General features: G+C 35.9%; 1 protein-coding gene across 12 annotated transcripts in view; it reads right to left on the bottom strand.

The window, feature by feature from the left end:
• The window catches only part of CHD9 (chromodomain helicase DNA binding protein 9), a 243,152-nt gene that overhangs the window by 5,784 nt on the left and 222,615 nt on the right, over nucleotides 1-14,753 (bottom strand). For all 12 annotated transcript variants that reach the window (XM_074211328.1, XM_074211330.1, XM_074211329.1 and 9 more), the window contains 3 exons: nucleotides 14,243-14,464; nucleotides 6,367-6,495; nucleotides 245-349 (listed from right to left, as the gene is read on the bottom strand). In XM_074211328.1, the coding sequence (XP_074067429.1) occupies nucleotides 245-349; nucleotides 6,367-6,495; nucleotides 14,243-14,464 (456 nt within the window). The remainder of the gene's footprint in view (nucleotides 1-244; nucleotides 350-6,366; nucleotides 6,496-14,242; nucleotides 14,465-14,753) is intronic.

Genomic DNA, 14,753 nt, shown 5'->3' on the forward strand with positions numbered 1-14,753 from the left:
TACACATATTTTCAATTTTTTTGATATGTTGGGTTTTTTGTGTGTGACTTTTCCCCTTCATTTTTGTTCTTATGAGATGAAGAGCTTTCTGGGAAGGAAAGGTGGTAAAGGATAAAGCAGGAAATGCAGGAGATTAAAAATAAAGCAATAATAATTTATTTTATAAATTCCTTCTACCTATAGTTTTGGTAACTAAAGATAAAATTATATAAAGTTTAAGCTTAAATGAATGTTTAACACTCACAGACTGCTTAACAACATCTCCCCATTCAGGAGCGACTCCATATTCAGAATTTTCTTTCAAGAATCTACATAAATCTTTCAAAGGAGGAGCAAATGCTCCTCCTACCTGTAATTGAAAAACAAAATGTTAGATACTAAAATCTTATTAAATGTTGAAAAAAATTCTTCTATGTTCTCTATATTTTACTTATTTTATTAAATTTGTATATAAAATTTGAATTAGCTAACAACTATGTTATTATTATTATTATTGTTGTTATTCTATCTAATAGTCCCAAGTCCCAAGACGAATAAATGGTATGTTATGACCTATATGCTCTGTTTTTATCAATTAACTATTAAAGGAATCAAAGGTATGAACTCCAGTTTTAGATGAATCCTTCATGGAAGAATTAAAGAAAAATATAGAAGAATTGCACAGGAACCCAGGTTATTAACTGTTATCTGCACCAGTAGTAGAAATATTCATTTCTATGATTTCATATATAAATTAAATTATGACTTTAGATAAAAAATACATTCAAACTTTTTCCTTCACATATAAAGATGAAGCTGCTCCTAAGTGTCTTCAAACAATATTAAAATACATTCAGTGTAGAATTTAGCATAAAACATTAAATAAAGACAGTACTTCCAAGTTAGATTTAAAAAAATCAAATCTGGTACAAGAGATTTGGCTTTTTAGTGTGATACAATAAAAAAGGCACTGGAATTGTAGTCAGAGCTTGTGTTAAAATTCCAACTTTATTATTAGTATTAACTACCTGCACGTTTTAGGGGCAAATCACTTAAAACTTTTTACTTTACTTTAAAAAAAAGTAAAAGAAGGAAAAGATGTCAAATGATCATCAGACCATGGGTCACATGTATCCCAGACAAGATTAAAACATAATTTGAAAATATTTGATATTTAATAAAATACATAAAAATTCAACAGAAACAGATAATGTTAATGTGGTTTTCTAAGTCATTATTTGGTAGACAGGAATTCTTATGCATGGCCCTGTTTCCATTTGAGTTTGATACTCCTAGATTAGATGCTCTCTCTCAGGTCCAATTAAAGTTCTAATTTTATTAACTTATAATTGACTTCTTTAAATAATTTCTATACCAATATATACTATTGTCCAATATTATACAGACTTGGAAAAATGTGGAAATTCTTAAGTTATCTATTAAGAGTTCTATAGTAAGTGATGTCGATTTTCTTCTTTCATCTTTCAATTCTCTATGAAATCTCTTGTTTCTCACTTTAGGAGTCAGAAGACAAGACTGTTAAGTTCTGACTCTGTCATTTATTTACTTACTTACTTATTTTTACTTAAGTCAATGGGGTTTGAGTGACTTGCCCAAAGTCACAGAACTAGGTAATTATTAAGTGTCTGAGGTCACATTTGAACTCAGATCCTCCTGACTCCAGGACCAGTGCTCTATCCACTGCACCTTCTAGCTGCTCCCATCTATCATTTATTTACTAACTCATGTGTGACAACAGAGAAGTCATTTAATCTGACTGAGCCTCAGTTTCCTCATTTGAACATGGAGATGAACAACACTGGCATGATATATCTTATAGGAGTGTTGCGTAGAAAGCATTTTGGAAATGAGCTACAATCATTCCATAGCACCTCCCACGAGGTAACTACCAGACTCTCAGGTCTCTAAATTCTTATATGCCCAAGTGGAAACAGCAGGTAATACTTATTATTAACAATCTAGGTTGAATCTTATGTTCCAGTTATTAATAATTCTATAACTTACAGAAATAGGGAAGTTAAGAAGAAAGGTGGGGAAAGATTTTAGACTGTTTCGGACATGATGAATTTTGAGTTGTCTATGAAACAGCCAAACAGAAATTTTCTTTAAGTAGATGGGATTGGAGCTTAGGAAACCAGGGTTGGATACATCTGAGAATTATCTACCTAGAAGTGAAAACTGAATTCATAGAAGCTTATGAAATTATCATGAAACTGTATAGAAAGAACTGAAGAGGACCTAGGTCAGAGCTTTGGGGGATACATCCCCAGCCAGAAGGGTGGGTCATTTGACAATCCGGAAAAAAGACTGAGAAAGAGCAGCCAGAAAGGTAGAAGGAGAACCAAGGAGAATTGTCACAAAAACTCAGGAGAAGGATGAGTATATCTGGAAGGAGCGAGGTTTTTCAATAGTATCAAATGCTACAAAGAGGTCAAAAACAATGATAACTGAGAAAAGGCAACTATATTTGGTAATTAAAAAATAGTTGTTAATCTAGAAAGATGATGTTAGGAGTCAGACTACAAAAGGTTGAGAAGTGAGAGGAGTTAGTGGAGGTAATAAGTATGTAGAGAACTTTTTCTGCACTCCATTGTGAAATGGAAAAGAGATTAAGAAAAATGGTAACTTGGGGGAGATGGTAGAGTACAAATTATTATTATTTTTGAACTGTTTGTAGACAGCCTGCAAGAAGTTAATACATAGGGAAAGTTAAAAAATGAGGGAAGACTAATGATGTGACAATTTAATAGAGAGAGAGATGGTAGGAGATAACATCAGAAATTGGCCTAGTATCACCTCTTCATCAGAGATAGAGTAGAGAATGAAGGACATTGTCAAGGAATCTTCAGAGAGCTTGAAGGGCAGCTAGGTGGCACTGACCTTGAAGTCAGGAGTATAGGAATGTGTATCTGGCCTCAAACACCTGACACTTACTAGCTGTGTGACTTTGGGCAAATCACTTAACCATGATTGCCTTGTATCCAGGGCCATTTCCAGTCTTCTTGATTCACATCTGGCCACTGGACTCAGATGGCTCTGGAAGAGAAAGTGAGGCTGGTGACTTAGCACAGCCCCCTCACTAAAAACCAATTCATGTGCTTATCACGATAACACCTCCCTGATGTCATGATCTTCTTGGAGAATGTGTGACAAATATCATAAGAAAGTTTGATAAGAGTGAGAAAAGGAAGCTCACAGTAAGCAGCCTCTATTTTCTTGGTGAAATATAAAATGAGTCCTCTGCTAAGATGAAGGATTGGGGATATTTTAGGAAATGTGAAGACAGAAGAAAAGATTCAGAACATTCCTTGTAGGGAATAAGATAGAGATATGGGGTCATACAAGTGTAGGATCAAAGAATTAGAGCTGGTAGGGAATTTGGACACTATCTAGCCTAGTGGTGTCAAGTTAAAAAAGAAATGGGGGCCACTAATCCATACATTAACTGTATATTGACTTAGTTTCAAAACATAATATTACTATGTTTTATTAGATATTTATTTTGTTAAATACCTCCCAATTCCACTTGCATCTAATTTCAATTCATATTTGGGTAGTATGGTAGGCCGTGCATATATCTGACACCCTGATCTAAATCTTTCACCCCTATCATTTTATAAAGAAAAGAGGTCCATAGAAGTTAAGTGACTTATCCAAAGTCACTCAGTATAAGTTACTCTCTTCAAACAGTAAAGAAGAGAAGGATTGCTTTGCTGAATTAAAGTTCATTTGAGATAAAATAAACATAAATTTGTCATGGAAGCAGTATGACTTCCTCCAATACTATTCAACAACATGTAGAGAGAGGAGTGGTGTGGACTGTGAGAGCAATATGTGTTGGCATTTAAAAAGAAATGAGCAAAAAAAAAAAGAAAAGGAATGAGCAGCAATAGGAGAAAGAAAATTTTTAGAATGAGAGGAAATATATGCAAATTCATGCAGTTACATAATTGTTTATTGTCAAGTAAAACAAAACTAAGCTTGATAATATATTTACCCTTTCTTTCTTTTTTTATTTTTTTCTTTCAGATTTTTTTTTTGCAAGGCAAATGGGGTTAAGTGGCTTGCCCAAGACCACACAGCTAGATAACTATTAAGTGTCTGAGGCCGGATTTGAACTCAGGTACTCCTGACTCCAGGGCTGGTGCTCTATCCACTGTGCCACCTAGCTGCCCCTATATTTATCCTTTCAAAATTCACTCATTTAGTTTCAGTGAGCTAAGATAAATTTACCCAAAATAAAAATTTTGTTTTTCCAGAACTAGATAAAATACTAACTACATAATTTTGAGCTTTTTCAGTGTATCCATTTGTTGTGCTAATTTTTTTCCTCTTAAAAAAGTACTATTTGTTGGGGCAGCTAGGTGGCACACTGGATAGAGCATCAGCCCTGGAGTCAGAAGGACCTGAATTCAAATCTGGCCTCAGACACTTAATAATTGCCTAGCTGTGGGACCTTGGGCAAGTAAGTCACTCCATCCCATTGCCTTAAACAAAAAAAATTTTTTTTTTAAAGTTCAAAAGTAATACCATTTGTTAGAAGGAATGGCTCTCTGGGAGAGGGAGAAGGATATTGGGTATACCAATGATGGATGTAAGAAAGAGAAGACATAAATGAAAATTTCTATGCATATACATACATGTGTGTTTATGTATATATGTATGTATAAAGGCAACTATAACTAAAACAGTGGCTTTAGGTTCTTGCTAGGGAGATTCCTGGGGTAGTCATCTAGTACAACATCTTTATTTAAGAGATAAGGAAGGTGAAATACAGAAAGTTTTTCTTTTCTCAGATCAAAGCAAACAGTCACAAATCAACATAGATCCTGAATTATCCTATAAGAAAGAATCTACATACCAGATGTTTGTCAAGCTTGATATTGGCACAATACAAAAGTTAAAGGAATTATGCAAAAAAATAATTTAAATAATTCTATCCTCCTTCCTTCAAGAAAATAAATTTGGAAATATTATCCTTTATCCTAGCAACTGAGGTACTAATAGGAAGGACAAACCAAACCATCCAGGTTATGTAACTTATACAGAGTAATCCAATCAGAAAGGTCAAACAAGAAATTTGTATTTCCTATTTTCCTGATGTTCTTTCCTTCTTACTTTGCTTCCCCTACTGCTCCCTTATCTGAACACAGATAGTATGGGGAACTAATACTTTAGAAAGACATGTGATACTTGTACAAAAATATTCATAGCAGTTCTTTGGTGATGGCAAAGAACTGGAAATTGAGTGAATGTCCATCAATTGGGGAATAACTGAACAAATCGTTGTATATGTACATTATGGAACACTACTGTTCTATTAGAAACCAAGAGGGATGGAATTCAGAGAAGCTCAGAAGGATTTGCATGAACTGATGCTAAGTGAGATGAGCAGAACCAGAAGAACATTGTACACCATAACAGCAACATAGGGTTGATGATCTATGTTAATGAACTTGCTCATTCCATCAGTGCAACACCAGGGACAATTTTAGGGTATCTGTGATGAAGAATACCATCTGTATCGGAGAAAGAATTGTGGAGTTTGAACAAAGACCAAAGACTATTACCTTTAATTAAAAAAAAAAGAAATTATCTTATTAGGTAATTTTGCTATTGCTTATATTTCATTTTTTCCCCTTAAGGATATGATTTCTCTCTCAACACATTCAATTTAAGTCAATGTATATGATGGAAACAATGTAAAGTCTAACAGACTGTCTTCTGTGGGGGGTGGCAAGATTAGGGGAAAAATTGTAAAATTCAAAAATAAATTAATAAAAAAATAAAAATGTGATAAATGTCTTCTAGTATTCCCATTGGGTGATAAAGGAGACCACAATTTCATATTACAATTACAACATGAATAAAGAGATGAACTTAAGCAAATTGGATATAGTCCTGAAGTATGATCAAGAAATAGATTGTAAAAACAATAGAATGGATTCATACACCTCAGACTAATATGGTACCTTTTTAAACTGAAAATTCTACTGGTGAAAAGACTTGGGGATATATTTAAGTAACTTTTCTACCTCATTCAACAATGTTAGCCATATAGGGAGGACTGAGACCTAGAGCCATAAAAAAAGACAGACAGACACACAAACACATTCATATTCTCTCTGTCTCTCTCTCTCTCCACTTGATCCTTACCACAAAAATCCTGTGAAGTAGGTACTATCATTGTTTTACAGATAAAGGAAATGAAAGACCCCAAGGAAATAAGTGATTTGCCAAGATCTCAGAGTATTAAGTCTTAATGCTGCATTCAAATTCAGCTCTTCCTGTTTCCAAGTCTAGTTCTATTCCAGGCACCATACCATGATATTACTTACAGGCAATTTACCCTGAAATTATACATACCTTTCTGGCATTTCTTCTGTTAATCAACTGAACACGTTCTTCTCCAGTGAGACTATTAACATCTAGTTTGTTGGGGTTTCTGCAGCGATGTCTTTTTTGCTTAGGTCTCCCATCATGAAGCTGCATTCTCTGAAGTACAATATATTAAAATTCTTCATTGAGGATGAAGGGATAAGGTACTTTGACAATTCATGTCAGAATTCAAAGAAGGAAAATACACACTTTTCAGACTGTTCTTCATTTCTGTGTCAAGACTATGCTTTTATCTGTGCATTAATTTTTCTGGTGAGGAAACTCCCTCTAAGCAATACTGATCTGCAACTTTTCTACAGCAAATGCTCTGAGAACAGTCTGGTACTGAGAATTTAAGTGACTTACCCAGAGTCAAACAACCAGAGTCAGAGTTGTTGGATCCTAGTCTTTCAGGCTAACTCTCTTCAGTGATTTCAGTGATACTGCATTATGCTACTCCCTTCTCCATATTTTTTTTTAGGTTTTTTTTTTTTCTGCAAGGCAATGGGGTTAAGTGGCTTGCCCAAGGCCACACAGCTAGGTAACTATTAAATGTCTGAGGCCGGATTTGAACTCAGGGACTCCTGACTCCAGAGTTGGTGCTCTAACCACTGTACCACCTAGCCGCCCCCTCCATATTTTCTTAAAGTGAATTTGGCATGAATAGGCCAAGATATAGAAGCAGCAGTCCCTCACATCTAAAGAACTTCAACATTAAGTGCTCAGTAGAAAGAGTGTTTTAGGTGTAAACAACTTGAATAGAGCAAAACTACAGTGCCATCTTTTCCAAAGAATCAGAGAATCTCTGAATTAGACAAGACCTTTTGTTGTCCAGTTCCAACATTGTGAGAAATGATTATTTCTCTCTGGTATTAATAACTAATTCCCTTTTTCTACTTCTTCATCCAGAAACCAACCAGCGTGGGAAATCTTAGGCAGAGATTTACCCAGGCTAAGATCTAACCAGACATGCTAGGTTGGGATATGGTACATTCCTGCTCACATAGGTTTAGGAAAATATGGATTCTTCTTTTTGTCAGACAGATATGAAAACTGATGTTTCTTAATCAAGATTTGGGTGATTCAAATCACATACTCGAAGACTTTCACTGAAGACAGCCCAACTTCTCATTAATTATTTACCAATCAGAGTTGATTGCTCTCCTTCAGGAGCTGTGAACCCACTGCCATGAGAGGGTCCCTGGTCTAAGAGAGACAGTCAAGTAGCCATCCTTTTATTAATAAACTTGCTTTTATTAATAAGATTATTAAACTATCCAGAAACTATGTCTCTCAAACCTTTTTAATTGTCATAAGGCCACCTGTTCCATCCCTAATCTAACTGTAATCTTCTCTATAACATTTTTTTATTTTTAGGTTTTTGCAAGGTAAATGGAGTTAAGTAGCTTGCCCAAGGCCACACAGCTAGGTAATTATTAAGTGTCTGAGACCATATTTGTACCCAGGTACTCCTGACTCCAGGTCAGGTGCTTTATCCATTTGCGCCACCTAGCCGCCCCCTATATAACATTTCTAACAGTTGATCATTTAGTTTATACTTGAAGATCTTCACTGAAATGGAATTCAGTAACTCCTAAGGCAGTCTCTTTTCCTTTGGGCTAGTTCTAAAGTTACAACAATAGAAATAGCTTGCTCAAGGGAAACAAAATTCAGAAATATTCTAGAACTTAATGTCCAAGAGTATTTTGAAAATACTAGGATATGGTCTGTTTTATTATCAGGAATGAAGTCAATTTTCCATTATGTTCTTGCATCTGGAAGTTGAGATAGCATTCCTAAATCAGGTAAAGAACTTGATTAAATGAGGCATAATCAGAGGACTGAACTTTAATTCCTTGTAAAATACACCTACTAAAGTCTTATTCAAATAGATTTCTCACTCTGGCATAGGAGTTCTAGATTTCTAATAGCTATGGTAACAGAATGCAGTTCTGTAAGGTCCAATCAAGTTACACAATCTGTAGTAGTAGAGAGTGTTCCTTTACAGAGAATTTGTTACATCATTGGAATCACAAGACTGGTTTCTCTCTACTTTTGCCTTCCTCACAGTTCTAAAACAGAACAAAACAAAAAAATAGCTAAGGTAACAAGGGTTTGGAGGGACTGATATCTACATCAGTGAAAAGAGTATCCATGTTGAGTATATTATAGATCTTTTGAAATACACTGCAGATACTACTGAATTATCAGTACCTATCAGTTCAGCAAAAAAATTTGGGGTTTTGAATATGATTATAAGAAGCAATACTAATGACATTAATATGATCAGTATTATCAATATCTGTGGTACTAAACTTTTCCTTCAGGAAGTCTTTCTATCAAATAAAATTCATTAAAATCAATAAAGCTTTTATCAAATAGATTTTACATCTTTTTTGGATTTAAATAGGAAATAGCTGGCTGAATTCTATTATAAAGGCCATCTTTAGGAAATAGGGTACTCTAATGCCCTCAGGAAAATTAATCAATAAGCATTTACTGGGGGGTGGAGCCAAGATGGCAGCAGGAGAATAGCCTTTCTTAGGAGCTCTCTCCAAAATATTTCAAAAACCTTAAAATTGTGCTTCTAAATTTTTGAGAGACAGAACCCATAGATCCAGTGAGGCAATTCTTCAGCCCAAGAAAATAGTGGGAAGGCTCTATTCCACAGGACAGGAGAGGTCAGCAGCATGCCATAGCAAAGGAACTTCAACCTTCCGGAACAGTCCCAGGGCTGGGTCCCTGGGAGCCCCAGCTCCTGGCAGCAAAAGCAGTTTCCTGACCTGCCACCTCAGGGAGCACCAAGCACAATTTGGAAGATCAGCAGGAAGAACTCTGCCAGAGCGAGTGCAAAGCCCAAGCCAGCCTGGCCCTCCTCAGTGCTGCCCTAGCACTGCCCAGGCACAGACCAGAAGCCAGGAAACAGAAGCAGGCCTGTGGAGTTGTCCAGCAAGGAACCGCCCAGCAGCTGCTCCCTGAGCATTCTGCTCACAGAAGGTAAAGGAGTGGGGGAGACTGCTGAGGTCTGTCCTCTGTTCTTGGGACAGGACTCTGGGGTTTTGACCATATTCAGACCCTGGTTGCTGCCCCTAAAGAGCAGGGACCCTCCCCACAGCCCTGGGAGACAGGGGCATGCTTATGGTCATTCACAGACCAGAACAGTCAGAGCCTCCCATAAGACCTTGAAGGAACTGAGGTCCTTGTGGGGATTCCCCAATAATACTCAAAAGCTCAAGAAACACCCCAAATCAGGCACAGGCTAGGGAAATGAGTAAATAGAAAAGAAAAGGAACCTGACCTAAGATTTTTAAAAATCAAGTAAGGGAGGTAGAAGAAAAATTGGGAAAAGAAATGAGAGATGCAAGAAAAACATGAAAACGAAGTCAGCAGCTTAGTGAAGGATATCCCAAAAAATACTGAAGAAAATAACATATTAAAAATTAGTTTAGGATGGCTAGGAGGTGCAGTGGATAAAGCACCGGCCCTGGAGTCAGGAGTACCTGGGTTCAAATCCGGTCTCAGACACTTAATAATCACCTAGCTGTGTGGCCTTGGGCAAGCCACTTAACCCCATTTGCCTTGCAAAAACCTAAAACAAAACAAAACAAAACAAAACAAAAAAAAACAGTTTAGCTTAAAATAAAAATTTTTAACATGTAATTGGGGGGAATAAAAATATACTTACACCTAAAAAAAAACCAAACCCCATTTAGGTCAAATGGATAAAACAGTTCATATAGTTAATGAGGAGAAGAATGCTGTTGGATTTAAATAGGAAAGAACTGGCTGAATTCTATTGTAGATAAAGGCCATCTTTAGGAAATGGGGTACTGTATTGCCCTCAGGAAAATTAATCAATAAGCATTTAAGGCAACAAAGCAGAATTGGCCAGATGGAAAAGGAGATAAGAAAGCTCTCTGAGGAAAACAAATCCTTAAGATGTAGAATGGAGCTAAAGGAAGTTGATGACTTTGAGAGAAATCAAGACACAATAATTCAACACTAAAAGAATGAAAAACTAGAAGAAAATGTGAAATATCTCAGTGAAAAAACAACTGAGCTGGAAAACAGATCCAGGAAAGATAATTTAAAAATTATTGGGCTCCCTGAAAGTCATGATCAGGAAAAGAGCCTTGCCTCATTTTTAAAGAATTTCTACAGGAAAATTGCCCTGATATCCTAGAAGCAAAGGGCAAAATAGAAATTGAGAGAATCCATTGATCTTTCCTGGAAAGAGATTAAAAAAAACACCCAACCCCCAATATAATAGCCATGTCCCAGAACTCTAAGTCAAAGAAAATATTACAAGCATCCAGAAGGACACAATGCAAATATTGTGGAGCTGCAGTCAGGATCACACAGGACTTAGCAGCAACTACATTAAGGGTTTGTAGGGCTTGGAATATAATATTCCGGAAGGCAAAAGAGCTTGGAATGTAACTGAGAATCAACTACCCAGCAAAACTGAACATCCTCTTCCAAAGGAAAAGAGGGACTTTCAATGAAACAGGGGAATTACAAATGTTCCTGTCGAAATGACCAGAGTTGAAGAAAAAGTTTGATCTTCAAGTACAGGACTGAGGTGAAGCATAGAGAGGGTGGATGACAAGGGTAAATCATGAGGGACTTAATGATGATGAACTGAGTGTATTCTTACATGGAAAGATGATACTGATAATATTCATATGAACCTTCTCATTTAATAGATCAGGTAGAAGGAGGCTTTACAGATGGGGCACAGGAGAGAGCTGAATTTGAAGGTATAATACATTGTAAAAATGGAGTCCATGGGTGAAAGGGAAATAAGATACTGGGAATAATAGAAAGGAGGGGTAGAATAGGCTAACATATTTCATGTAAAAGAGTCAAGAATAGCTACTGCAATGGTTATGGAAGGGTGGAAGGTGAGGGGGAATGAGGAAATCTTCATTCTCATTGGAAATGACTCAGAGAGGAAACAGCATACACACTCAATAGGATATAGACATCTAGAACAAAGGGGAGAGAAGGGAACAGGGGGAAGAGGAGGGGGGAATATGAGTGACAGAGGACAGGGGAGATCATAGGAGAGGATAATCAGATAGAACACATTTTAAATTTTACTTTTTGCAAGATGGTGGGATTGGGTGGCCTGTCAGTAAGTGGTTCTCTGGGGTGTGAGGCAGACTTGGGGCCTCTTGGCCCCAGGGCTGGTACTCTTCCTGCTGTGCCACTTGGCTGCTCCACAGCAGTTTAGAAGTGGGACAGAGTGAAAGGAGAGAGAAAATATAATAGATGGTAGTAGGGAGGAATGGATGGAGGGGATTACAATCAGCAACAGCAACAATGGAAAAATATGGAAGTAACTTCTATGATGGACTTATGATAAAGAACGCAATTCAACCAAGACAGCTGATGGTATCAGAACACAGACTGAAATACATGTTTTTTCTCTTTCACTTTATTTCTCAGGAGGTGTTATATTTTTTTGGGGGGGAGGAGGGGGTATTATGTTTACTCTTATAACAAGAATATTGTAGTAATGTGTAAATAAATTTAAGAAAATTAAAAAAGGTAATGGGAGTGAGAAGGAAGGATCCTCAAACTGATAACTATAGTGGTGTAAAAAAGACATTAATAAAAGTTTATCTTTTTGCAAAATAGAAAAAAAAGAAAATGAACCACCCCCCCCAAAAAAAGCAGTTACTAAATTTTTAACATGTGCCAAGCATTGAACTAGGTACAAAAGTTAAACAATTTTTGCTTTAAAGGAGCTGATGTTCTCTAGAGCAAGACAAATACACACATGTACAAAATAAATTAAAGGTGAATTTTTTGGGGGTTAAAGCACTTGAAAAGCTTCATGTTTGCTTGGAATAATTGAGTTCTGGGGTCTTGGCAAGGCATGAATATTGACTGGACAGTGGACAAGGGATTCAAGAGCAGAGAGCAGAAGGTGGCAACTGAGTAGAGTTTTGAAGGAAAGAAGGGGATTCTAAGAGGTAGAAGTGAAGGGGAGTACACATTCCAGTTGTTTTAAAGTCTCAGAAGGAGTTCTGTAGGTGAGGAAGAACAAGAAAGCCAACAGGGATGAACCACAGAAGAAGGGAAAGAGTGTAATGAATAAAGATATAGGCAAGAGAGGTTAGGAAAAGGCTTTAAAAGTCAAATGGAGGATTTCTATTTGATCCAGAGAGCCTGTGGAGTTTGTGATACAGAAAAGTAACATGATCTTACCTGTAGGTCTATAAAATGACTTTGGAAGATGTGAGTAGGATGGACCGTAGAAAGATGAGGGCCAAGAAGACTAATTGGGATCTTATTGTTATAATAAATAATATAATAATAATAATAATAATAATAATAATAATAATAATAATGATAATAATAATGAATTCAAGTGAGAGGTATTATGACCTGAACCAGGGTGGTGGTCAAGTGAGTAAAAAGAAGGAGGTGGATTAGAGTGTGAACAGAGAAATGACAAAATGTGACAATTAACAGGTTGGGTGGGCTGAGGTAAAGTTAAGTGTCAAGTTTTTGAACCTTGGTTTCTGGAAGGATGGTAGTACCTTTTACAGAAATAAGGAAGTGGAGAAGAGGAAAAAAACAATTCTGTTTTGGATATGTTGAGTTTGAGAAATCTATGGGACACGCAAATGAAAATGATAGGCAGTTGAAGATATACAAATAGAACTCAAGAGAGGCAAGGGTTAGATATACAAATTTTGTAATCCTCTTCACATAGATGATCATTAAATCCACATAAACTGATGAGATTGCTAAGTGAGAGAACATAAAGAGAACAGAAAAGGGACCAAGAAAGCCTTGGAGAATATCCACAGTTAAGAGGTATGATGAATAAGTAAAGAAAATTGAGAAGGAACAATCAGATAAGCAAATAGGAGGACCAACAGAGAAAAGTGTCACAAAAACCCAGAGATGAGAGAGTTGAGTTTTGAGGAGAATGGGCAAAAGTAACAAATACTACAGTGGTCAAGAAGGATGAACACTAAGGTGAAAAACCACTGAATCTGGTAATAAAGAAAGAACTAGTAACTTTGGAAAGAGAAGTTTCTGTTGAGTGATGAGGATGGAAATTAGAATGATTGCAATAATCCATTGCTAGGGTTTTGTCAAGGCATGAATGTTGATTGGACAAGGGTCAAGGAAATCAAGAACAAAGTGTAGAGTTGAACTGGTTAACTATAAGGTTGAGACTGGAAAGAAAAAAAGTGAGGTCAGAGCAGGGAGGAAAAACAAAGAGATTGGAGGTCCTAATGAGGATGAAGATAGGTTTTGGAGGGTAAAACAAACAATCTGATGAAATGATAGGTACTTATTATCTAATAAGGGATTTTTGAATTTTTTTGACAATTAAGGAATAATTATGGGTGATAGTGAGATCTAGTAGCAGTGTCATTTGTGGACTGTCAGGTTTCACATTTTAGTATTTACAAAGTTTTCAAATTTGCTTAAAATTTTCATGTATCTTAGTCAAAAAAGTAGCAAAGCTATTTATAATCTAAAGCTAAAAACTCAGAGCACTCCAAGCATTTTTATTATGTCCAACTAGACTCCAGGTAATAATTATACATTTCTTAAGGAATGAACAGCACTATAAAAACTTTCTTTACATGCAGAGATCAAATGACTAGACATTAAAAGTATCACTGTCATTTTTAATAGAAGAATAGGCATTTCTGATTCTATTTATTTTTAAATTCTTATGACTTTGAGAAGATGGCAATGCAGTTGAGTTGGGTTACTAAGAGAAGTGCTAAGTATACAATGAATGCTTCACAATAACCTTAGATTGTGATGTTTCTGTCTAATAAAAATAATAGAAATATATTTAAATGAATCTATTTTAAAAATTACTTACAGGAATAAAGGCTCCTAAATCTTCCACATAACCTGGATGCTCCTTAAGCCATTTTTCTAAATCCTTCCTTTTGGGTGCATCATCACCGGCAAGTCTTGTCCCATCTTTCAGATTAATAACTGGAACTGGATTTTCTATATCAAGTATCCCTTGAGATTGAGTATAAGACACTGCTGGATTTATCCCTGGAGTAATTTGTGAGGTGGTAATGCCTACTGTAACCTTGAAAAAGACCAGATAAAGACTACATGTCAAATTCATTAACAACTTTTATTCTGATACTAGGGTAGATTTTGTAAGTAGTAAAAGTGGTATGTAAGTTGTCCTTTTAAAACCTGTCAACTTTTTCAAATTTGCTTAAATTGTTATGTATTATGGTATGTTGGATTACAAAACCTAAAAAGCATATATATATATATATATGTTTTTTTCTTTCTTATTTAATATATTTTACTTTTCCCCAAATTACATGTCAAAACAATTTTGAAATGTTTGTTATTTTTTTAAAGTT

The sequence above is a fragment of the Macrotis lagotis genome, chromosome 1 (assembly GCF_037893015.1).
Source record: "Macrotis lagotis isolate mMagLag1 chromosome 1, bilby.v1.9.chrom.fasta, whole genome shotgun sequence".
Classification (NCBI taxonomy): Eukaryota; Metazoa; Chordata; class Mammalia; order Peramelemorphia; family Peramelidae; genus Macrotis; species Macrotis lagotis.